Raw genomic sequence first — 24678 nt, 5'->3', positions numbered from 1 at the left:
TCTTGATGTCAAGCATATTGTTCGCTATGTTAAGGGTCACTCCACTTTGGTCTTACCTTTCATCCATCCACTGTTCCTAGTGTGGCAGTAGCTTATTCAGATGTTGACTGAGCTAACTGTCTCGATACTCGTCGTTCTACATCCAACTATTCTATTTATCTCGGTAACAATCTTGTTTCTTGGAGTGCCAAGAAACAACCTATGTCTCACACTCCAGTTGTGAATCTGAATATCGTGCTCTTGCCATGACTGTTGCTAAACTTCTTTGATTTACGCATCTTTTGCATGATCTCAAGGTCCCCATTATACATCAACCCTTACTCTTTTGCAATGTGCTATTTTTTTAAGCTTCAATCCAGTTTCTCATAAGAAAGCGAGTTTCTCACAAGAAAGCCAACACATGTTGAATTAGATTATCGTTTCCTTTGGGAACTTGTTGTTGGCAAACTTCGCACACAGTATGTACCTTCCCATCTTCAGGTTGCTAACATCTTGACCAAAAGTGTTTCTTGACCTCTTTAAATTTTTTCAGATCCAAGCTTCAGGTTCGTTCAAATTCGATTGTAGAGGATATCGAGGATATTATGCCTTCTATTACAATTTACCATATGTATTATATTTGACCTTTAATTATAGGCTAATACCTTGCATTATTGAGGATAATTACCCATGGTCTATCGCGCAAGTTTATTCCGTATGATTTAGCGAAAATCAATAAATTAAAACAATTTTCAAACATAATTTTGAAAATACGTTTTTTAAATTACAACTTCAATCAATTCGAATCAATGAAAGAGCATCATGATTCGAAAACACCTGTCCAAATAATCATATATTTTAACAATTATTCAGAAGGACCATTAGAATAATACCATTTTAATAAAGACCCTGGATTAGCATTAATTAACAAACCATTAAAAAATATAATTATTTTAATCATAATCTAAAAACTATACTTTTTGATTGATTTAATTAATGATGGTGATAGACTAAGCTACCTACTCTCCGACCTAATAATTAATTAATCACACAACCATCACCAAACAAAACTCTTTTATTTATTAAATTTGAAGTTCATCTTTAAGTTTATGAATGTATTACACATCGTTATGTAATAGTAACGTTTCAGTTCTAAGATTTAAATGAAAATTTGGAATTCGAATTCGATATCAAATGACTCTAACATTCTCCTGCCAACATGCTCATGTTACTTACTCGTCACTTTTTTAAGGTTTCTCTTGTCTTTTAAGCCTTTCTTGACCATTCTATCTTCAAAATCATAATGATATGGTCTCGATTGATTCATGTACTCGGATGTCACACTAACTATATTAAATATTAATTAACTCAAACAAACTTAGATGAATTAATAATTAAATCATAAACTTATTTTATTTATTAAGTAAATGACATTAAGGTTCGACTTCCAACAAATCTACATTTTAAACTTAATGCACTTGAAGACAAAAAAACGCTTATAATATTAACGGTCGTATTTGTCCATAGTTCAACTATAAAATTCTCTAAATAAATTTATATCAGGGAATATTAATATAAACAAAGTCATGAATTTTAAAAATGTAGTTAAGCTCAGAGTTGTTGAAGTCTTACATCAGGGTTTTGTTTAATAATTGAAAGGGACAAAATTGAAAGGGAGTGATTGAGAAGATAGGATGACCAAAAAAGTTTAAAAAAATTAAAAGTTATTACCTATATCAATACGGTTTACTTTATTTTTCGGTGGCTCAATTACAAAAACTCCACAATTAAGCGTATTTTATTTAGAGTAGTTCTAAGTTGAGTGACCTCTAAAATATAATGAACACGACTTAATACGCACTTAAATATTGACGCGTTCGGGTATCCTAATGGTGGAACCGTCAGGGACCTAGGCACCACAAAATCTCCCACACAGCTTTCAGCTTGGCCATGACCATTAAAAATAAAATATTTTCTTGTCTTTTACTGCTCCAATATTATTTTTTTATTCTTAGGGACATTTTTATTTTTGTATTTTTAAGATTTTAAATTGCTATTTTGATAATATCTCAAAATAAAATAAAAAAATGCGACCCATAAATAAAAGCAACCCTAAATTATTGATTGAAAATTGGTAATTTTATCTTTAATTAAAATTTCCTACTCTCAGAAACTGACTCAGTTGTCCCAATCCTTATGGAGAGTTCCAACTTTCGAAATTGCCACCTATTTATGACGTGTATAAATATTATATATATATATTCCAGTTCACCAATCATTATCCGCCACGTCTCCGTTCAAATCTTATATTTTCTCTTTGAATTAATTCACTCTCCCATTTCCCCGCATCTTCTCTGTTTCCCCTCTGCAAAATCTGTTTGCAGCCCAGAAAATTTCTCTGTTTTTTTTTTTTTTTTTTTTTTTTTTTTTTTTTGCCTAAATTCAAGAACAATGGAAGTTACTGTGCTGAACATGATTACTGGAGTCGGAAGAGAACTGGGTTCGATTCCAGATCCCAATTTTCTCTCTCGAATTTTCACTTCCTTTTCCATATTTCAACAGTTTTGGAAATGGGGTGCTCTGTTTATTGCTCTGTTGGCCACATTTAGCGGCATAATCAATCGACTCAAGACCTCTGTTATCGTCATTCGCCGGAGAACTCGAACCACTCCCATTTCGGAATCTCTCTCCTCATCTCTCCACGGCAGAGAGAACGTTGGTTTAATTTCAGAGAATTTCAGATCTCTGTCTCTTTCAAGCTCGGAATCGGAAGATGAGAACGAGGGGGACCGGGACCGGGAGCCGGATGATAGGTTGGATTTCCTTGTAAAAGGGTCGGTTCGATTTTCCGGTGAATTTGATGACCGCAGTTTTTCTGGTCTCCGGCGGCGACACGGAAGCAGAGGAGGCAATGGAGATTCTTTCTCGTGGCCCTGTTTTGTGTCGGACAAGAGCGTGGTGAAGCAATGGAGCGATGTGAAATTGAAATGCGAGTTTGAGGAGTTGAGTGGGAGTGTAATTTTGGTGTACGATGAGAATGAAGAGGCGGAGATCTGCTCCATTTTCAGAGGGGGAGATCCGCTGAAAGCGGCGGCGGTATCGGCGGCGAAAATGGTTGTGGCTGCCAGAGAGAGTGGTTTGGGGAACATGTCGCTGAAGATTTGGGACACGCGCGACCGGAGTCAGACACCGGTGATTGCGGCGGAGTGGAATTCTCCAAAGATCGTCGACGTCTATTCCGAGGAGGTTGAAAAGGTCAATATTGGAGATAAGGGGGCAGCCGGAATGATGGTTGGCGATGTTAGAAAATTTTGGTCGGCGTCGGAGAAGTGGCGGAAGGGCGGCGGTGAGGACTGGTGGGAATCGGCAGCGACGCCATTTATAGTCTTATGATGGAAATTGTGTGTTGGGGCGGTGAGTGAGTGAGAGTGGCTCCATTAGCACCCTTGTAAATATTGCATTTCTCTGTGTTTCACCAATAAAATTTTGATTTTAATTTTTAATTTTGGTCGACAATTGTTGGAAAAGGTTGTTGTCAATATAATATATATATATATTTTGCATCAAAATTAGTTTTGGTCCCAATATCAAGGGTGGTAACAATTTCCAACTTTTATCTCACTACTATTTAAATATTATAATGTTAATTATTAAAAAATTATACGTATATTTAGAATTATTATTGCGTATCATATTCAATCAAGCTTATGACACATGCAATGAGGTTAGATCATGCTTGCTAATTTCTTACTTATCTACTTGAGTCGAGGTAAGACGGTTATTGAGTCGAGTTATAGGGAAGTCAATGACTCTATGATATCAATCGTAGAGTATAAACATAAGACTATGATAGTCTACCAAACCTAATTAACTTAAGATTATGATATCAATCCATAACCACAAGTCAAAATCACATCGTTAAAATGTCTTAGAAATATTAACCGTAATCTAGTTTCACAAAGAGTGTTGGAAGCAAAACTACACATGAGTGTTCAAACACCATAATCTCATCATCCACCTCATCGACCATGCACTTATTTGAATTTTTTTAAAGATTTAATATTAAAAATGTTAAGTAAATAACCGGACGTGAGGATTAGATATGCATTCAAAATTGTGCAAACAAGGTCATCTAAGTGTGACCATGCCCGAAACCATCTAACCTAAAATCCTAATTAAACCCTAAAATACTAATCATCTAGCATATGTATAAGATTCAAAATACTAACCCTCCCGCCTATGCCCAAAAATCAAAACTCTTGTCATCTAATATCTTAACAGTAAGTTTATAATAACAACTATCACATCATCTTTTCATCCTTGATTTGAACGTAAGAAACATTTGTTCGAATCAATTTCAATTAAAGTTGAATATTCTCTTTTCAACAAATTTTAAAAATCACGATACAATTATAATATGATATGTGTGATGATATGATGCATATTAGGACCAAAACGGTGATAATGTATTTTTCATAATTATTTAGACAAGTCAACATCATTATAAGAACATCTACCTTATTCGAAGATGGAACCATTGATTTTAATTGTGAACCCAAAATATTTGAATTGGATGCATGTCTTTGGCTGTGGGCCTTGTTTGACATGAATTTTTTTTGTTTGTGTTTGTAAGTTGAGTGGTGACTATTGGGGAAGAATATATATATATAATATATATATATTTTAAATGATGTTTATGAAGGTTGAATGTTTTGGTGGGTTGGGAAGGTGATTGAAGGAGAAACTGATAGTGAAGTAGAGAGAAGAGACAGATTTTGCTGTGGTGATTGGAAGTGAACACAATTGGAAGAAAAATGGGAATTTAAAATATCTTCAACAACTTTTATATTCAAATTTTAAAGGTATCCATGGACTTTAATTTAGGCTCTAGAACGTTCAAGTCTAAATTGTGGGCGACCCTAAAATTTTTAAGACGATTCGTATATAGTTCACAATCCAATTGAGGCTTGAAAATTGTTCACCTATATGGGTGTCGTAGGATCTTTTGAACGCGAAATTGAGTTGTGGGTTGAGTCAACTTTTCTGTTATTATTATTTAACTAGTTTACATTACCTTAGAATAAATCATTGGTATCTTGAATTTAGGAGGCGTACCCTCATCATAAATCATCTCATGTAGGACAATATGGCATCATAAATCCTAAACATCATATGACATCATAAATTCTTAACATCTTCTATGCTCTCGTTAGCTAATCATCACTTTGGTTCAACTTAATGAAGTCCAATTTGACCTATCACCTTTAAAGTATATAGGAATTAAACACCAAATTAAATCTATAATCAATTCTAAACAATATGAAAAGCTCTAAGCCGACTAAAATAGAAGGTATACTATCTTGAAAATTTCTCGACCAGACTCGATTAAAATTAGAATGGCCTAAATAAATTGGTTTTCCCACTGACCTTAAACATGTTTTAACCCAAGCTAAGTGAGCCAAACTATAGTAGCACATGCCAAACTAGAGTTGGATGTGTGAGGACTAGAGTTAGTGAGTCGAATCGGAACTATTTTGATGTGTTAAAGCAAACTAGCTCTAGGAAGTTAATAAGGGTTTTTCTCAAGGCTCTAGGAAGTTCGAGTCTTCTTCTACAACTATCTAAGCTTTTAGAAAGACCTCAAAGTTTAAAGTGGTTCTTTTACATGTCACAGACCATATTGGAGTTTGGAAGCCATTTGTCGGGTTCTAGTGCCACGAATCTTCCAAATGGCGGATCTCATCTCGGGGTGAACAAACTTTTCTATTCTCATACTTAGAAAGCTTCATCATGAGTCAACTACCCGTGTAGTCCCAAGTCTTTTCTCAGGACCAATTAACAGAATCGCGGCCTTAGCCTTTGACTTGTTCCTACACTCAATAAGAGCACTCACCTATGAGACAATTACCTGTGGTCTCAAGTATATTTTCGATACTAGTTTACAGAATTGTGGCCTCAACCTTCAGACATTTCTACACGAGAAATACTTGTCTTGAGCTAATTATCTGTGTAGTCCCAAGTCCCTTCTCAAAACTTGTTTACAAAATCGCGACCTTAACCTTGACTGATCTGTACACTCAATAGTAACTCAAGTGGCTTTAGAGGTTCTGGTAACACCATTCACACTACTATTAAGCCTATTCATCTTACTTAGACGTTCTTGTTGTGAGGTTTACTAGGTTTTTAGGGTGTCTAGACAATTTTAAACCTCATTCTCTAGTTTCCAAGACAATCGAGACTTTTTCATCAAGGTTGATCTACTTTTTTGGCACACTATGGTATTGACCATTGATCAGCACTTGTGATCTTAAGATGCTCGATGTCACAATCCCACCTTTTTTTGGTGTGGACTTTGCGATTGTGTGGCACTCATTCACAACATCAAGTGAGTCAAGCTAATTCAGATTCATGTCACCTACGATCGAGCAACATATGTTCAAGACTCTAGCCCTGTTTTGAGAAGAAGATTTTAGAAAACGGGGATAGAGAGATTTTCGAAAGAGAGTTTGAAAGCAAGATTGAAAAAATGTATCGAAAGCAATGTCATGGGCTATAAGCGAGAAAGACAACCTAACGGCTTAGATATCATATAACTCATGGTTAGGCAAAATTGATTTGATGATTAGTCGCATCGTCCTATGCATTTTGAGGTGATTCAGGTCTGACAGGCTTAGACATGATTTTGCCGAACAATCATATAAAATATGTGTGGGAGGAGTTGACGACTAGTCGCATCCCCCTATAGTATATTCTGAGACGATTCAGGTGTAGCAGGCCTAGACATGAATTCACCGGACAGTCATACAACAGAAAATACAATAAGACAATACAGCATGAAGTCAAATAAAGAGTTTGCGTGGCATGAACATGTGGTCATAGGCAACATGTCCTGGACGAACATAACTGTGACACTCGGTCTATTAGAAACTATTGACCAAGGTCACCGTGAAACCGTTCTAGCTCAAGTGTCCTAATCTTAACTTGTTTTACTCACGTAAGCTTGTCATGGAGATAATCCTATCGAGCACCTATAGCATAGAATTCATTTTCTAAATACTAATTCAAGCTCAATGGAGTGATAACATCCATCCATCACTGAAAGCACAAATCATAATATCTCATTCACCTTTCCTGCACAAGTCAAAATGTAACAACAATAAAAAAATAATCTAAAAAAAATAAAAGAAAAAATGGTAACTGACCCATCTCACTACCCATCTCTAGAAACTCTTATTTAGCTTCAAATTAGAAATTAAATAACAAGAATTTTTTATGAGATATTTAATAAAAATAATATATATAAATAAATAAATGTACGTATAAACATATATAAATATTCCAAGATTCTAATTATGCAAAATGTCTAATATTTGCCTGAAGTCTAACACATGAACTATTGTAAAATTTAGCTAAAAACTTTTTACATAATTTTGAATTTGAAATTGATGTCATGAATTCATATAGTTTGACTTGGATTTCAAAGGACAAAAGCTTGAGCTAATCAGGTAAGTGGCCTTACTATCGGTATAGTTAGAAGTTTGTGTCCTATATGATGACATGTATCTTCGTAGTTCTGCACGTGACATGATATGTTTGCGATATGATAAGACTACGATATGATATGTTAATGATATGATACATGCTATGATATGATATGATATGTTTGACGATATGATGTACATTGTAATATGGTTTATGATATGATATAATATGTTGGAGGACATGATATGTGCATGATATGACATGATATGATGTGTGAAATGAACGACGCATAGTGAATATGTTTCGATACAGTATACAACCTTAATATATGTTTTAAACGCTATGCTATAAAGATGATATGATATGAAGGAAAATGTGAAAGGTTATTTTTACATGGTTTGATATATGAAAAAGGTTGGGACCTCATGCATCGGGAAATTTTCCCATTTACGATGGGACGGATGCTTACATTACGAAAAAGAAAATGATTATTTTGTTTATCATAATACTATGACGGTCACTATTTCTACTGGGTGTTCTGCAAAAGCACCAGAGAATGCTAGCCCGACCAGAAAAGGAGCCCAAGAGGTGTGCAAACCAATGGGTGGGTCCATATTCGCACGTATGGACCGTTTAGAATAGTAACTACACATCCAATGACCCGCTTAGGATAATCATCTAAGAGAATATAGATTTAAATGATAGGTCACATTCATGATTGTATGTGCTTGCATCTAACCCAAATAGTGGGTCACTTACTAAGTATTTTTTAAAATACTAAAATCACGTACTACTCTTATTTTCCAAGTAAAGGCAAGATTCTCCTTGACGGTGGCATCACAACTTTAAAGACTTTGACATATGCATAAGATAGTTGTATTTAATTTCATAGAATAAGGTTAGTATAGGGTATTTCTTTTTTTTATTTATTTTTACTTATGTCTAATTTTTAATTTTTCCATTGATCTGTTTTAAGACCTTTCATTGAAGATGTAAGTTCATATGAATGTTTTATATAATTATGTTTCAAATGATTATTTCTACATAAAATGGTTACGTTATGTAGACGGTAGCAACTATATGTTAGTAAAATCTAGGGTCGTTATAATTGGTATTAGAGCTCTAGATTATAGATTTTGTAGACTAGCTTACGAGGTCATATTCATGATTGTATGCTTGCATCTAACCCAAATAGTGGGGTCAGTTACTAAGTATTTCTTAAAGTACTCAAATCACGTGCTACTTATTTTCCTGGTAAAGGCAAGACTCCCCTACACAGTTGACGGTAGCATCGCAACTTTAAAGACTATGACACATGCATATGGTAGTTGTATTCAATTCCATAGACTATAGGTTAGTTTAGTTTTTTTTTTTTTTTTTTTTTTTTTTTTTTTTTTAAATTTTTGTTAATTATTTATTTATTTATTTTTACTTAGGAATATTTTTAATTTTAGCATTGGTTTTGTTTTAAAGACCTTTCATTAAACATGTAAGTCATGTCAATGTTTTATGTTTATTTCTGCATAAAATGGTTACGTTATACGGTAGCGACTTTAGGTTAGTAAAATCTAGGGTTATTAAAATTGGTATAAGAGCTGTAGATTATAGATTTTGTAGATTAGTTTACGAGGTAGGTTTGACATGTTCCATTGTTTCACTACTGATGTCCCGTCACTGTCAGGTATGTCATGCATAAGATGAGAAAATGAAATGTCGTTAATTGCATATGTTGTTATTGTTGGATCATTATCAAATATAAATCATAATTGAATTTTGACATAATTGACTGTATTATAATTGATTGCATTATTGTTAACTTAGTTTTATGTTTATTAATATAGAATATATTATGAATTTAGCTCATCTAGAATGTGAAGGTTAATTGATGTATTGATCATGATTAGATTTAGCAAATTTTGTACGGTAAATGAGAAGCTATAATTTTAGTAAGCAACTAAATGTTAGTGTATGTATGAAAATATTTCAATTAGACGTCTCGAACATATTTAAAATATGCAGTGTTATGACTATAGAGATAGAAAGTATTGTACCAACGTGTATACGGGGGAGTGAGTTGTTTCAAATGAAAATGACTAAAAAAGCTTGATAGACAACAATTATAGATATTAAAAGTAGTAATCTGTAAATAAATTTTGTTTAGACGCGCCTCAAGGGGAGCAGTTGCACTCTCGGTGTGACACGTGGAACTCGACGACTAGCGCTTCCAAGTCTGGTTAGAGCTGGGGGGACTGTCTGAGTTCGGATCAGAAAGCCTCAATTGAAGAATCTTGTCTTGCTTTCTATTCTGTTACAGGATTGAATGAATAAGCTAAATAGGCGGTCGGTTCGGGTCGGGTCGATTAGTTTGAGTCTCCCCCTATTGACGCGATGCATGCCTTCCTCCATGGCCGTTTACCTAATTTCCCCTCTGTGGTCACTAATGGGCTGGGCTGTTAATTAACTTGAGCCGGGCTTGGCTTGGTTTCCTGTTGTGAATAACATTGTTGAACGTGATTAGGTGCTCAAATCTAGTGAGATTTTATTTATTTTTATTTTATTCTCTTTCAGAGTTCTACAAATTAAGGTTTTGTTCATTATTTTAACCTACCATCCACCATCTTCACTAGTATAAGTTGGCTTTTCTTTCCGAGCTTTTTCTTAAGGTTTGTAAAGTGCGTCATCTAGGCCAGATTCGCACATTTTTACGAAGGATGCTTCATTTTCTTCTCCAACAAATGTGAAATCTCACACAAATTTAAAGTTTGCGAGAGTGAATTGCTCAAGACATTTTTATAGTAAAAGCTCAAATAATATTAAATTATAAACTTAATTTTAAAAATTTATAAAGTTTGGTGGATTTAGTAACCTACGTTAGTTAGTTAAATGTACGATATGGATCGAAAAAATGTAAAGAAAACCCATGACGGGTCATGAGTTGTAATTGATTAGAGGAGAAGCTGTCTAAGGTCATTGAGCAACAAGTGGCATGAAATGTCCAAGTATTTGGAAATTAAGCTATTACCAAAGGAATGGAGCCCAATGAAAAACCAAAAAGTCAAGATAGGTGAATGATTTGCTCAACTAGGTTAGATCCCACGTAACCAAAGTGGGTTGTAACCCAACTAAGTCTGTAGCCCCCGTGAGATGAGACTAGGTTGGTTGGTGGAGCTAGCCTAACCAAGTGAGACCAAAACCGACTCGATGAATCCAAGTAACCAAGTGGGTCATAGGACAACTAAATCAAAGTTTCAAATCCATCTGCTAAACCTATAACACATTTAAACTGAGTGGTACGTGGCCTAAACACTTGAAAGTAGGCACAACGTTCAATAATAATGTGCTTGTCGGATTAGCACATATTGGAATGATTGCATATCGTTATTGGGTTAAGTTGGATTAGGTTATTTAGACTCAACTTAATTGTTCCGGTTGTAATTTTTTTCAACTCAATCAACTCTTGTGAAACGAACGCAATCCCACCCTATTTTTTTTTTTTTTAGATTGGATTGATTCGAGTTATTCGTGCCATTTATTTAAATATTTATTTTTAATAAAAGTAAAATATTAATTGTAGTGTGCCTCACTCTTAAACATATATATAAAAGGTAGAAAACATAAGAATATAATTTCTACTCTAGAAAGCTCTATCAAACTCAGCCCCAAACTAACTCGAGCATTTCATCATCTTAACTCCGTTTTGTAGATAACAATGATGCTCTTCAAGTTACATCTAAGGTTGGTATGTCACCTCCAACGACCATGCTGACATGCATTCAATTAACCGAACTCTTCATTTCAGAAGGATCTAAAGCAATTTAGAGATGGATAAAAATAGAAAGGCCAAAGGGAAGAGAGGATGAGGTAAAAAAGTGTGGTAAAAATCAAAATTTTCATTCCCAAGAGAGAGACAGATAGAAGCATTAATAATGTGGTCAAAATGGAGTGATAAATAAGGACAGGGGCAGCAGCTAGAGAGACACTGACAGGGGACACGTTAAAGTGGAAGAAGGAGTAAAATGAAATACATACATAATACACATTAATATCAATGGGTTCTTACCTTCAGTTACGTTCTATCACCTCCTCTAAACTCATTATAAGGGTATAGGTTTCATTTCAGATTTGGTTCATATGGTTCAGGAAATCTACTTCATCTAAGTTTATTTCAAATGTTTGGTTCAAATAATTTAACTCATCTAAGCTGATCCTATCATTGAGTTTACCCGAGGTTGTTTAATAAAGCTACGCTCTTTACTACTTCCTACAATCATTTCAAATCATACTTATAAATAGGTGAGATGCAACCTCGTAATTTCTCTAACTTATATTACATATGCAAATTCCGTCTATTTTGATAGATCACTTTTAGAGATTAGTTGGTGAGTCTCTAATAAACTCTACATAATATACATCATAATCGTGAGGAGGCGACCTTTGTGCCTGCCAACTACTATGATATTATGCAGATATGACACTAAAGTAAAGGAAATGTACATGAATGTTTCAAAAATACATCCAAATGAGAGCAACCTTGAGAATAGGATTCTTGAGAAATGTTTAAAAGAATTGAAGTTACTACCATACCAACAAGGTGAATCTTTCTATTCGGTGGCTCAATTATAAGAACTCTAAAGTTAAGTGTGCTTAGCTTGGAACAATTCTATATTAGGTGACCTCCTAAGAAGAATATAGGGCAATATTAGATCATAATTTTTAATCCTAATTTGAACATGGATATGATGGGTTATAAATAGTTTGAGTGGTACCTCTTCTATTTAGATGTTGTTTAGTGACAAGCTAAGGTGGAAGTTGTAGGGCACATGATGCTGGAGTTGTTCACCATATTCATCCTAATTTGAATCATGGATATGAGGGGTTATAAATAGTATGGTGGTACCTCTTTTAGTAAGATGTTGTTTAGGGACAAACTAAGGTGGAGGTTGTAGGGCACATAATGTTGGAGTCGTTCACCACATTCATGGACCCTATTAAGAAAGATTTACGGTGACGCAATCCCCGACCCAATTTTTTAGGCTTTGAAATTCGAACTGCGACGAAAAAAATTGGAAGAAGGCAAATAAAATACAAAATACCAAAAAATTTATTGATGGATTGACACTCTAGAATGACCCCTTTTGTGAACGCGCAACTTTTAAATGCTCCTCCACCCGAACCGACAATCCAACACCTGAAAAAAGAAGTGGGTATAAAAATACTTAGTAAGCAACTTATTTGTAGGCTCTCACAACTACATTTTTTATTTTGTCCGAAGCATAAATTGCGACTACGGTTGACTCGATGGTGTAAAAACTAAGGTTAATTTTTCGCATATCCATTTGAAAGCATAATATATAATATATTTACATTATATCAAAATAGAGTTTATACATAATTATTTTTAAATATAAAATAATGAACGAATACAAGACATTAAAACAAAGTAGTGTTGGAGATGATGGGTGAGGCTTGTATGTGGCATCTGCTCTAGAGTCCACTTTCGACCTTGATCGGCTCCTTAGTTAACTGCAGAATATGGAAAACATGGAGTGAGTACAAGGACTCAGTGAGTAGTCTACTTGTATGCACTTAATCGTGTCCTTGAGGTATGTTAGGGTACCACACTTATTCCTTGTCTTGTTCTTATCCTTAGTTTTTGTTCTTGAACCTTATCCTTGCTTCCTGTTTCTTGAGTGGTACCTCGCTACCTTAATGCCTTAACATACTTGGGGCTGAGGTAGTACTACTTTAGGGCGTGAGTGTGTGATAAGCTTATGTAATACATGTTCTTGAGGCTGTTGAACACAACTCTCTGTGGGAAACACTCGCACACCTTATTAAGACCAATCGAGAAGAGATTTACAAACACTATGCAGAAGCTACTAGTTTGCATTGCTGGGGATTTCTTGGGATGATGAACTAAGTAGGGTGGAGGGGTATTTATACCAGAGGTAGTCAATCTATTCCTAAAATTTTTCCTAAAATACTTAAATCATTTTCCTAAATTTATTCCTAAAATCCCTAAATCATTTTCTTAAATTTATTTATAAAATCCTAAATCATAAATATAATTACTCATACAATGGTTGGGAACCCTATTGGGCTAGTGATGACATTTTAACACTCCTCCTCACTACTATCCTCATTCGTTGCACCATGTTGAGCTGACAGCGAAAACTCTCATGTTTTCCAGTATTCAGCCCTTTTGTAAACAAGTCTGCCTCTTGATCTGCGCATCTCGATTTCTTCGTTCAAGACTTTCTCTCTAATGAAATGGTAGTGTACCTCCACATGCTTTGTTCTAGCATGAAACACCGAATTTTCTGCTACGCGAATCGCAGATTGATTGTTGCAATGAAGTGGTATTGGATACTCAATTTTCTGGTGCCAATCTTCCTTCAAAAGTTTAACCATGTATTTTCCTGAGCTGCTCCAGCTGCTGCTCTGTACTCTGCTTCCCTAGTTGACAATAATGTTGTTGGTTGTCTTTTGTTACACCAAAAAATTGTTCTCGAACCGAGCTTGAACACATACCCAGTGATTGATCTTCGGGTATCGTGGTCTCCTGCATAGTCGACATCACTATATCCAACTAGCTTCCAGTCTTCGCTTCTTTTGTATAAACGATCGTAATTGATTGTACCTTTGACATATCTCAAGGTCCGTCGAGCCGCATCCAAATAAGGCTTCTTCGGATTTTGCATATATTGATCAATGAATCCAACTTCATTTTCGAATTTCTTCGGTTGGTCCATGTAGAACTCTCTGTTTAACTCTCCATGCAAGAAAGCATTATTCATATCCATCTGCCATAATTTCCAATCTTTATTTACCGTAAGTACTGGAGGAACTTGACGATAATGATCTTTGCCACTGGACTAAACGTTTCATCATAGTCTAGTCCATATTGTTGAGAGAACCCTGGATCTACAGTCTGAGTTTTGTATCTCACGATTGATCCACTTGCAAAAGATAGATTTAACATCTCTTGATCTTGGCACTAGTTCCCAAGTTTGATTTTGCTCCACGGCTATAATTTCTTCCTCAATCGCTTTCTGCCAAATCGAGTTTTGTGATACATCCTCATATATCTCTGGCTTATTAACTCCGTCCTCTACAATAATTGCGTTGACATACTCTAGACTTGATTTTTGGATTATTTCTAACTGTCTTAGTTGTTGAGGTGACCTTTGTTTATCACTAGGTTCACTTGGTTGAGTCACTTCTTTCTCACCAACACTAGTGTCACTTGAATCTTCAGGCACATCAGCACTGAAGCAAATGTGTACAGTTTGCTCCCCTCTCTTCTGTAGAAGAATCTCTTCAGTTTGCTCCCCTTTGCTCCCCTGTGTTCTGTAGAAGAATTTCTTCAGTTTGCTCCCCCGTGTTCTGTAGAAGAATTTCTTCAATTTGCTCACATGGTAATACTTTCTTTTCCGAGGGCCACTCCTCTTCCATTGCACCACTTTGATCATCAATCATGTGGTTTGAGCATCCTTAATCAATGATCCAATCATTCTCATAATCGATATGGTCTCCCATTATCGCCATGAGTGCTAGTACCTTTGCATCCCATTCCTTCTCCATCTCCATGTTGGAGGATGCCACATTGCTTTCGACAGATTTTTTCTTAGACCAACAATCTTTGGACATGTGACCCTTCTTCCCGCAATTGTAGCAGATGCCCTTCAAATCTCTTCCCTTGAGAGTTATTGTAATCGTTCTTCTGAGCTCTTCCTAGTTGTTCAGTTCCTTGGTGAGTTCTTCTTTGTCACCATTGTATCCACGTTTGGTAGACGACCTATTATTGCTCCAGCTTTTACTTGTGTAGAGTGCTTCTTCTTCACCCTTCAATGTGATGCCTCCTATTTGTTTAGTCATGGCTTCTCGGCTGGCTAACAAATTTTCGAACTCTACAAGTGATGGTTGAGTGGGCCATCCTTGTACAGCAATAAAAAGTTTCTATATCCTGGTCGCAATCCGTGGATTATGATCCTTTTCATTCGAGATTCTACAATGGCGGACTTCGGGTCTAGTTCTGTAATCTCCCGACAGATCAACTTGACCTTGTGGAAATACTGAGCAATTGTCATGTCACGTTGTGAAATTGACAACAACTCCTTCTCCAGAAGTTATAGTCTCGCATCGTTCTTCTTTGAGAACAACATCACGAACGTGTTCCATGCTTCTTTTGGTGTCTTGTCATCCCAAATATGCTCTAACATCCCTTCTTCGATTGTGGTCTTTAGGGCAAACATTGCTTTGCCTGCTATGATTCTCCATTTGCGCAAGGCGTCGTTAGAATCATCCTCTAGTGGAGTAGTTTTGCACCCACCAACAATCTCCCAAAGATCATGTCCTTGTAAATAGGACATCATGCATGTTGCCCACGTGTTGTAGTTGTTGTTGTTGAGTTTCTTGATTCCTCCAACGATTTGAAAATCACCCATCGTGTTGGCTATACCTCAGTAATACCAAACAAGCTTTTTCGACACAATACTTGTAGACTCACAGACTACTCACGACACAAAAGAAACTCACTCACTACTAATCTCATGAAATCGTTTCTGATGTGGAAGATCAGACAGAGCTGCAACCACAAACCATACTAAGAATTCTAAGAGATTAGGTAACCTACACTAACCTCGCTCTGATACCAGATTGTTGAACACAACTCTCTGTGGGAAACACTCGCACACTTTATTAAGACCAATCGAGAAGAGATTTACAAAACACTATGTAGAAACTAGTGCTTTGTATTGCTTGGGATTTCTTGGGAACTAAGTAGGGTGGAGGGGTATTTATACGGGTAGTCAATCTATTCCTCAAATTTCTCAACCTTTTTCCTAAAATACCTAAATCATTTTCCTAAATCATTTTCCTAAATTTATTTCTAAAATCCTAAATCCTAAATATAATTACTCCTACAATAGTTGGGCTTAACCCGATTGGACTAGTGATGCCATTTAACAGAGGCAACATCTTGATTACTTAAAAATCAAGAGCTTACTTGCCGCTCAACTTAATTTAGGGTAGCATCTTAATTACTTAAAAAACTCCAGAACTAGCTTAAAAGCATATCATGAGACAACATCCTAATTACTTAAAAATCAATTGCTAACTTTTATCTTCTATTGAGTTAGGTAGCCTCCTCGTTACTTAAAACCAAGAACTTTCCTAAAACTTAGCATGAGATAACATCGTTAAATCAAGTTCTAGTTTTAAGCTCATATTGACTAAGGGTAGCCTCCTGGTTACTTAAAAATCAAAGTCTATCATAAAACTTATCATGAGATAACATCGTGATTACTTAAAAATGAAGTGCTTACTTAAAGCTCATCTTAATTTAAAGTCACAATTGATTACTTAAAAATCAAGGTCTAACCTAAGCCTAACAAAAACTTATAACACCCATGCCAACTTAATAACACTTAAAACATTAAAAGAATTCATTAGGGTGTATAAATCTTAGAGGTTAATAGTTAGGAGCATTTTAGTCATTTTTCTTAGGCCTTAACTCAAACCCCTTAGTTTAGGTTCGAAACTTCAACAAAATTTCTTAAAATCTTAGGTAAATCTTCATGTTCTTATGCATAGGCGCTACTTAGAATCTTGAGTCATTTGGAGAGTGTTTGAACCTTGAAATATCTTGAAGGAACATTAGAGGCATTATGGTCATTTTCATTGTAAACTTGGTTCGAGCTTCAAACATGATCGAATAGTTGTAAAAACTTACATGATCTTAAACATCATAAAATAAATCCTCTTATAAAGATTCATAATATTTATAGGTCATTTGGGTCATGAAACGACGTTAGTTTATCATAGGAGTATTATGGTAATTTTACATTCTAACTTGATTTAACTACTTATCCATTAACCACTAAATTTCATATATAACCTTACCATATAATATTATGCCTAGTATTATAGTCTATGGATAGCTGAGTTTATTTAGTGAGTTATTTTAACCTTACTTGATTCCCCATTAAAAAAAACACTTGGTTTAGGTTCTTAACTCGCAGCTGTTGGCTTATCTTTTCCATATAACTTTAAATCATACTTAAGTTAAAGTTCATATTGAATTCCAAACAATTCGTACAAGTATTTCTTAAGAAAAGTCTAAGATTAGCTACTTATCTCTTAGTCGGTGTTCGAGACCTTGGTTCTCGAGATTTTGATATCCGATTTACTCCAAATTTTCTTTGACATTTTTTTAGAGAGTCTATTTACTAGAACCATCAAGAATTTTATAAGAACCGGTCTTGAAGGGGGTTAATTTTAAAAAACGTTACATACCATTCTCTCTGCCGCCTGAAACCAGCGCACCCTAACCTCCTACCGTGACTTTTGACCTTGATTTCTTCACATAACATCTGTAATTTTTTATTACCTCGTCATGGATTGTAGTTCTAGTTAGTCACTTCCAAAGTTGGCTAAATACTTGTTTCTTTGTCGGAGTAAACATGGAAAAATTCTTGATGGGGACCTTAACAAGCCATGATTTCTAAGCCTTATTAGGTCGGGATTCCTTCATAAAAAAATGTTCAACTTAATCCTAAAGTTAATGGAGTGCTTAATTTTTTACGAGATAGACCATAGGTAAAAATTCGAACTTACTCCCGAATCACATTCGAAAATGATTTTCTTCAATTGGGCATGCTTTTGAGCTTGTTGGTTTTCGAGGTCTTTTATAAAAATACTCCTTGATGATGTAGAAATTGAATGGGATAATTTACACACGATGATTACGTGTGTAAGCTTAGACTTAAAAATTCAATCCGCTTAAACTCATTAATGGTGAATCGAATTGGACATATATGTCAGAGACACTTTCAGCGCTCGATTTCTTCACTGAAGTTATGGGTAGTCTTATGTAGAACGTATAAAAACAAGTTTGGAAGTTAATAGTGGACTATAATGCTCAATTTTAGAAGAAATATGAGAAAGAGATAACAAAAACAAAACGACTATAATTCTTGATTAGAGGCTTGCTGTTGCTTAATTCTTGTTCCAAAACTTCTAGATACCATAAATTGAAACCAAAATTTTTAGATTTCCCATCAGAAATATTTTCTTCAATTAGGGGCTCATCGACCTTCATTTTGAATTGGAGTCATTGGATTTGTTGAGTTGTATGTCTTTTGGAACATACACAATTTTGAAGAAGATCCAACGACTTGATTTTGAGATTTCATTGATGTTGTGGATGTTGCCCTCAGGTAGTGATTTGTATTTTTTTATCAATGGAAAATTCGTAAATATCTTGAACTTTATAGCCATTTTGGTAATTTTCCACTTTTTATTATTTTATTATTTTTTAGAAAAATTCAAGCATTTTCTAAAAATCCTTTACCCCTCTTGAGAAAAAAAATTCTTTCTCTACCAAGAATTAAAAAAAAGCTAGAAAATTTCTTAAAAATTAGAAAAGTTAACTTTTGTTTTTCCATTTAAGCTTACTTTCGCCTTTCTAATACTTTTCAAAGACCTTCCAGACCTTATTAGGGCATTGGTTTCCTTAGATTCTTTGAACTTTTATTAGGTCTCTTAATTTTTTCTTGGTTTTCTTATATCTTACTTGGACACCCCAAACTCACCCGAGTTCCTTAACCGTATTTGGAGTTTTACACATCCCATCCTTAATTTAGAAGGTATCTACAAGCTTTTCTTAGACTTTAGAAAATTTGGGCCCACGCTCTACTACTATTTGAGCACGTGGGGAAGGTCTCGAAGTTCTAAGTAGTTACTTGATCTGAATCTTACCCGAGTTTGTACAAGTTTTTCAATCTTTCTAATATTTGTTTAGGTATTATGCTTTGCCTATACAACATAACAACTGACGTCCTAGGTTAAGGCGCTACCTCATAGAGTTCTAATGGGATAGTTTGGTGTGTAAATCTAAACACCATATATAAAAGGTTATCTGGCCGGTTGTCCCATATGACCATAAAGTCACCCTCATTTTGGGGGAGCGTCTCCCGTGTGTCAGCTAACTACTATATCAGCCCATGTAGTCCTAGACCCCCTCACAAGATAGGTTTACAACATAGTGGCTCTATTGAGGAGGCCCTCAACATTTCTACATGGTTGGGGCACCTAGTTATCTTGACGCATTACGCTAACAAGTCTAGGCCTAGCATGATAGTACTGGTACCGAAATGGAAAGGGTAGTGGAGACTCTAATGAATCATTCATACTACTAATAGCTTGAAATGCTACCTTAGTCATTCTTGCATGCGTTGGAGATCTACTAGGTTCATAGGAGCGTCTAGGTAGTTTAAATCTCGTCTCTCATTTCTAGAACGTTTAAGACTAACTCCTCGGGCTAAGCCATTCTCTTGGTGCACATAGGTTTAGACCTCTGATTCGCAGCTCATGATCCTAGGGTGTTTGGTCTAATAGTCATGTACTGACTAGGGCCAACCCTAAACTGCTCTTGCTCTAGCGCCCTAGTTTTAACTTGGTTCTCTTGTGCATAGTTTGTTGGAGATTATCATATCGATCACCTAAAGTATGATATTCATAATCTAAACATTAGTGCAAACTTATTAAAAAAATCCTATCAATCACTTAAGAGCACCGAAAATCATAATCTAAATACTGATGTAAACTCAACGGGGAGATGACGTCTACCAATCACCTTAAGGAAAAATCAAAATACCCCATCCTCATTTCTAAAATAGTGAAAAAAAAATTTAAAATCTTCTCCTAGGGACATTTTGGTATCTTTTACATCTTACATTCCAACATTCCAAACTCGTTCAAATTGCTCAACTTGAACTATAGTCAAGCATTATCCCTTCATAGCTATATGGAAAGCATAAAACCAACGTGGAACTTAAATTCTCAATGTGGAACTTAAATTCTCATCTTAGGGGCATTTCATTAAAAATTTTCTAACATACATAGAATGGCATTCTCATCCAAAACATGTCCTTCAGAAGTCTTAAACATGCATGTTCTAACCACATAAGGCAAGAAATGCTCGCATTCTACCACGTCCTAGCAGTCGTACAAGTATTACTTGAAAAATTCCAAGTGGCTGCTTACATGGGTGACGTGTGCCTTCTTGAGCTAGCTTTTTCTAGTATTAGCAGTGTTAATGATATTTAGCCTTGAATTATGGTTTACTATTATATTTGACAATTTATTATAGGAAAATATCTTCTATGATATTTAGCCTTCCATTACGGTACCATAGGTACCATATTTGACCCTATGTTGTAGTAGGCAAATATCTAGATATTACCTTTTAGTGTGGTTTACCATAGGTGTCATATTTGCCCTTTTATTATAGACAAATATCTTGTATCTATTTAATACTCTTTCCATTTAGTGTGGTGGTTTTAGCAAAAATTCTCATGGTATCAGCGCCTTTTCGAGTTAGCAACCATGATCCTTTCTTCTCTATGACTTTCGAATCCTCCTCTCATCTTCTTTCTTTCACCATCAAAATTTCTTGTTCTAATTATCTTATTTGGAAAGCCAACTTCTCCCTATTCTTGAGAGTCAAGACATGCTATGCTAGGTTGATGGAACTATGGTTCCACCACCTCGCTTTGAACCATAAACCTCCTCAAAACTCAACACCAAATATTTGATGTGGAAAGCAGCCGATCAACAACTTCTTTGTCTCCTGCTCTCCTCTCTCACAAAGGAAGCCATTATTGTCATCTTTGGTTTCTCCACTACACGTAAAGCTCGACTCGGGTTGGAAAATACATTCAACCATCATTCGGAAGTTCGTGAACTAAGACTCAAGGATGACTTGCAGTTGATGAAACGCGACACCAAACCTGTTGCTGTGTATGCCCGTACCTTCAAAATAATCTGTGACCAACTTCATGCCATTGACAGACCCGTCAAGGACATTGATAAAGTGCACTTGTTCCTTCGTGGATTCGACACCAATTTTTTAATTTTTTCTACTAGTCATATGGCTCTCACTCCTCTCCCCTATTTTGCAGATTTAGTCTCTAAAGCTGAAAGTTTTGAGTTGTACCAACGCTCCCTTGTATCTTCTAACTCCGCTCCTACGACATTCACAACCACTAATCGTGGTCGCACCCATGGAAGTCATTTTTCTTCCTGTCGCAATAAGCAAGATCGTTCTTATTCCTACAACAAGAAGTCTTCCAACTAAGGACAAACCCACTTGGGTTAGTTTCATTGACCACCTCGCTACCAAATATGCGAATGGAGGCCATTATGGTGACTGCTGCTATCAACGATATGTTCGACTTGATTCTGCTCATGCTTACCTTGCTGAAGCCTTTAACACTCCTATTCTATTGCTAGACTCGAGGTTGCTGATTGATTTTTGGACACTGGGGCTTCGGCTCATATGACGGCTAACCCATCTATTTTGGATCAGTCTACAAATTACACGGGTAAGGACTCTGTGATTGTCAGAAACGGTGCATCCCTACCTATTACCCACAATGATACTCTTTCCCTTGCTCCAAATATTCACTTATTAGATGTCTTGGTTGTCACTCATCTCACTCAAAAATCTTCTTTCAATTACTAAATTAACGTCTGATTTTCCTCTCTCCGTTACATTTTCTAATAATCTTCTTACTATCCACAATTGTCAAACAGTAAGAATGGTGGCAATTGGTAAAAGGGATGGAGGGCTATATGTGCTGGAGCGCGACAAATCTGCCTTTATTTCTGTCTTTAGAAATAAATCTTTACGTGCTTCATATGATTTATGACATGCTCGCTTGAGTCATGTGAATTGTTCTATTATTTCTTTTTTAAATAAAAAAAGGTCATATTTCTCTTATGTCTTTATTATCTTCTCCATTACTATTTAGTACGTGTCAGCTTGCATAAAGTCATCGATTGCCTTACTCTCGCAATGAACGTAGGTTGTGTCATGTGTTAGATCTTATTAATTGTAGGCCATGTCATGTGTTAGATCTTATTCCCTTCCCCGTCAAATCCAATTCGGGTTTTCTTTATTATGTTATTTTTATTTACGATTATTCTCGATTCACTTGACTTTACTCTTTAAAATTTAAATCTGATTTCTTTGATATTTTTTTCAATTTCAAAATTTTATGGAAAATCAATATTTTGCTAGTATCAAGATCTTTTAAAGTGATGGTGGTGCAAAATTTACTTGTACTTGTTTCAAAACTCACTTACATACTTCTGTCATCCATCATCAACACTCTTTGTCCATATACACATGCTTAAAATAGTTGTGTTGAGAGAAAACATCGTTATGTGATTGAGACTGGCTTGACCCTTCTCTTACACTCTCATCTTTCTCCTCATTTCTGGGTTGATGCCTTTAGGACTGCAACTTATATTATCAACCAGTTGCCTACTCCACCTCTAGAGGTAAGTCATCCTTTGAGCTCCTCTACACTACTCTCCACATTATGACAATTTTCATCTATTTGAATGTCGTGTTTATCCTTGCTTGCATGATTATATGCCTAACAAGATTTCTCCCCGCAACCTTCCTTGCATTTTCTTGAGTTATAGTCCCTCTTACAAAGGGTTTTGTTGTCTTGATCCCATCACCACTAAGCTATACATTACCCATCAAGCTCAATTTGATGAAACTCACTTTCCTACGGTCTCTAGCTCCCAAGCCCAACCTCTTTCCTCTCTCCACATTTCAAATTTATTGGAACTGAATCTTTACCATATTGATTCATCCCCTCCTACCACTTCTTCACCGGGCATTCCTTGATCAAGCTCGTCTCTGTGTGATATTTTTTCTGACCTTGTGGACAAGTCTGTAAAAGTTGATACTTCTCTTGCATATCCCTCTTTTAGCCTTGAGCCTATCTCAATTGATTTCTACACATTAAGGAGCATATTTGAAGAAGGTCATGAAGAGAGACGACCTCAAGAACTTATGTAATCGAAGAAGTTCAATACCATGTAAGATTTGGGGGGTAAAACTCCAGCGACAAAACAAGTTTCCCTTGATTTTGGACGACTATAACTTACGCTGTAGTTCACAAGTAGTTAAGATACAAATTCCAAACTCTTCCTTGATACTCCATCTTTAAGTTTCATAAAGAAATTGAGGGGAGATATGCCCCAAAATGGACCGACAAACCTTGTTTTTAGAGGGAGGAGCAAAGCCGCGCAACGTCTTCTTCCCTGCGGGAGGAAGAGAAGACAATGTCGTAGTTGGTTCAATTGAACCGGCCATGTCAGCCCAAAAAAGACCCTACTTAGTTTTATTTATTTATTTATTAAATTGAACCTCCTTACGGCCCATTCTCACAAAATTTTCAATGGTTCCAGAAACTAGGCTCACTATGGAAGCTATCAAAGAAAAATCGAAGGAAATGGAGTACTGAAAGCTCAAGAAACAAGGTCCCGAACACCAAACAAGAGGTAAGTAGCCATCTTAAATTTTTCTTAAGAAATACTTGTAGGAATCGCTTGAGTTTCAGTGTAAACCTTAAACTAAGTATGAATTTAGCAAATATAAAGAAAAACGCCAATAACCAAGAGTTTAGGCTCAAAGACAATCATACTCAGGATTTAAGTAACACATAAATAACCTACTAAATGAACTTTGTTGCCTGTTAATTTTTATTACTAAGCATATTATGGCATGCTAAGGTTATATATTAAATTTGGTGGTCATTGGATTGGGATAATTAGGTAAACCAAGTAACGGTGAAAAATGACTATAATGCCCCTAAAGTAATCTACATTCGGTTCATGATCTAGATGACCTCTGAATACTATGAAGCTTTATATTAGACCTTATTTTATGAGGTTAGATAATGTAGTGAAGTTTGGAAGTCATTGGACTACATTAAGTAGCTGAACCAAGACATTGGGTAAACAAATGACTATAATGTCCCTGGTACGATTTTACCTCATAATAGGACTAATGAGTTACCCATGCAACATGAAATTCCTCACATGAATCCTATAACGACCACTAATAAGATTCCACGACAAGATCACGTTAGGTTACTCCTAGAGGAAAAAAATCTTTAAATTCCTAGCCTAACCCATGACATTATAAACCTAGGTTCATCAATAATCTAACACCATCCTAAATAAGTTGCTAGGATCCACGTCCATAAGCAACCATTTGTCTCTCATTACGAGGTGTACCATGAGGCCGTATTCCTCTATAGTTGGGATACCCTTCAATATGTTTCATGAGCTGTATGTCATGATGGACCTACTTTTTTACCTCACTTAAATGGGATGTCCTCCACCACGGTT

General features: G+C 35.7%; 1 protein-coding gene across 1 annotated transcript; it reads left to right on the top strand.

Annotated features, from left to right (window-relative positions):
• The first annotated feature begins 2366 nt into the window (after positions 1–2366).
• Positions 2367–3482, top strand: LOC111800270 (uncharacterized). The gene has a single exon (XM_023683922.2). The coding sequence runs from the start codon at positions 2431–2433 to the stop codon at positions 3370–3372; it is 942 nt and encodes a 313-aa protein (XP_023539690.2). The 5' UTR covers positions 2367–2430; the 3' UTR covers positions 3373–3482.
• Positions 3483–24678: the final 21196 nt, after the last annotated feature.

The sequence above is a fragment of the Cucurbita pepo genome, chromosome 1, assembly GCF_057944985.1.
Source record: "Cucurbita pepo subsp. pepo isolate OVF chromosome 1, ASM5794498v1, whole genome shotgun sequence".
NCBI lineage: Eukaryota > Viridiplantae > Streptophyta > Magnoliopsida > Cucurbitales > Cucurbitaceae > Cucurbita > Cucurbita pepo.
This window is presented reverse-complemented; position numbering and strand designations above follow the sequence as displayed.

Excerpts from the sequence above, each read along its gene's own strand:
- LOC111800270 (XM_023683922.2), top strand. The coding sequence starts at position 2,431 with ATGGAAGTTACTGTGCTGAACATGATTACTGGAGTCGGAAGAGAACTG.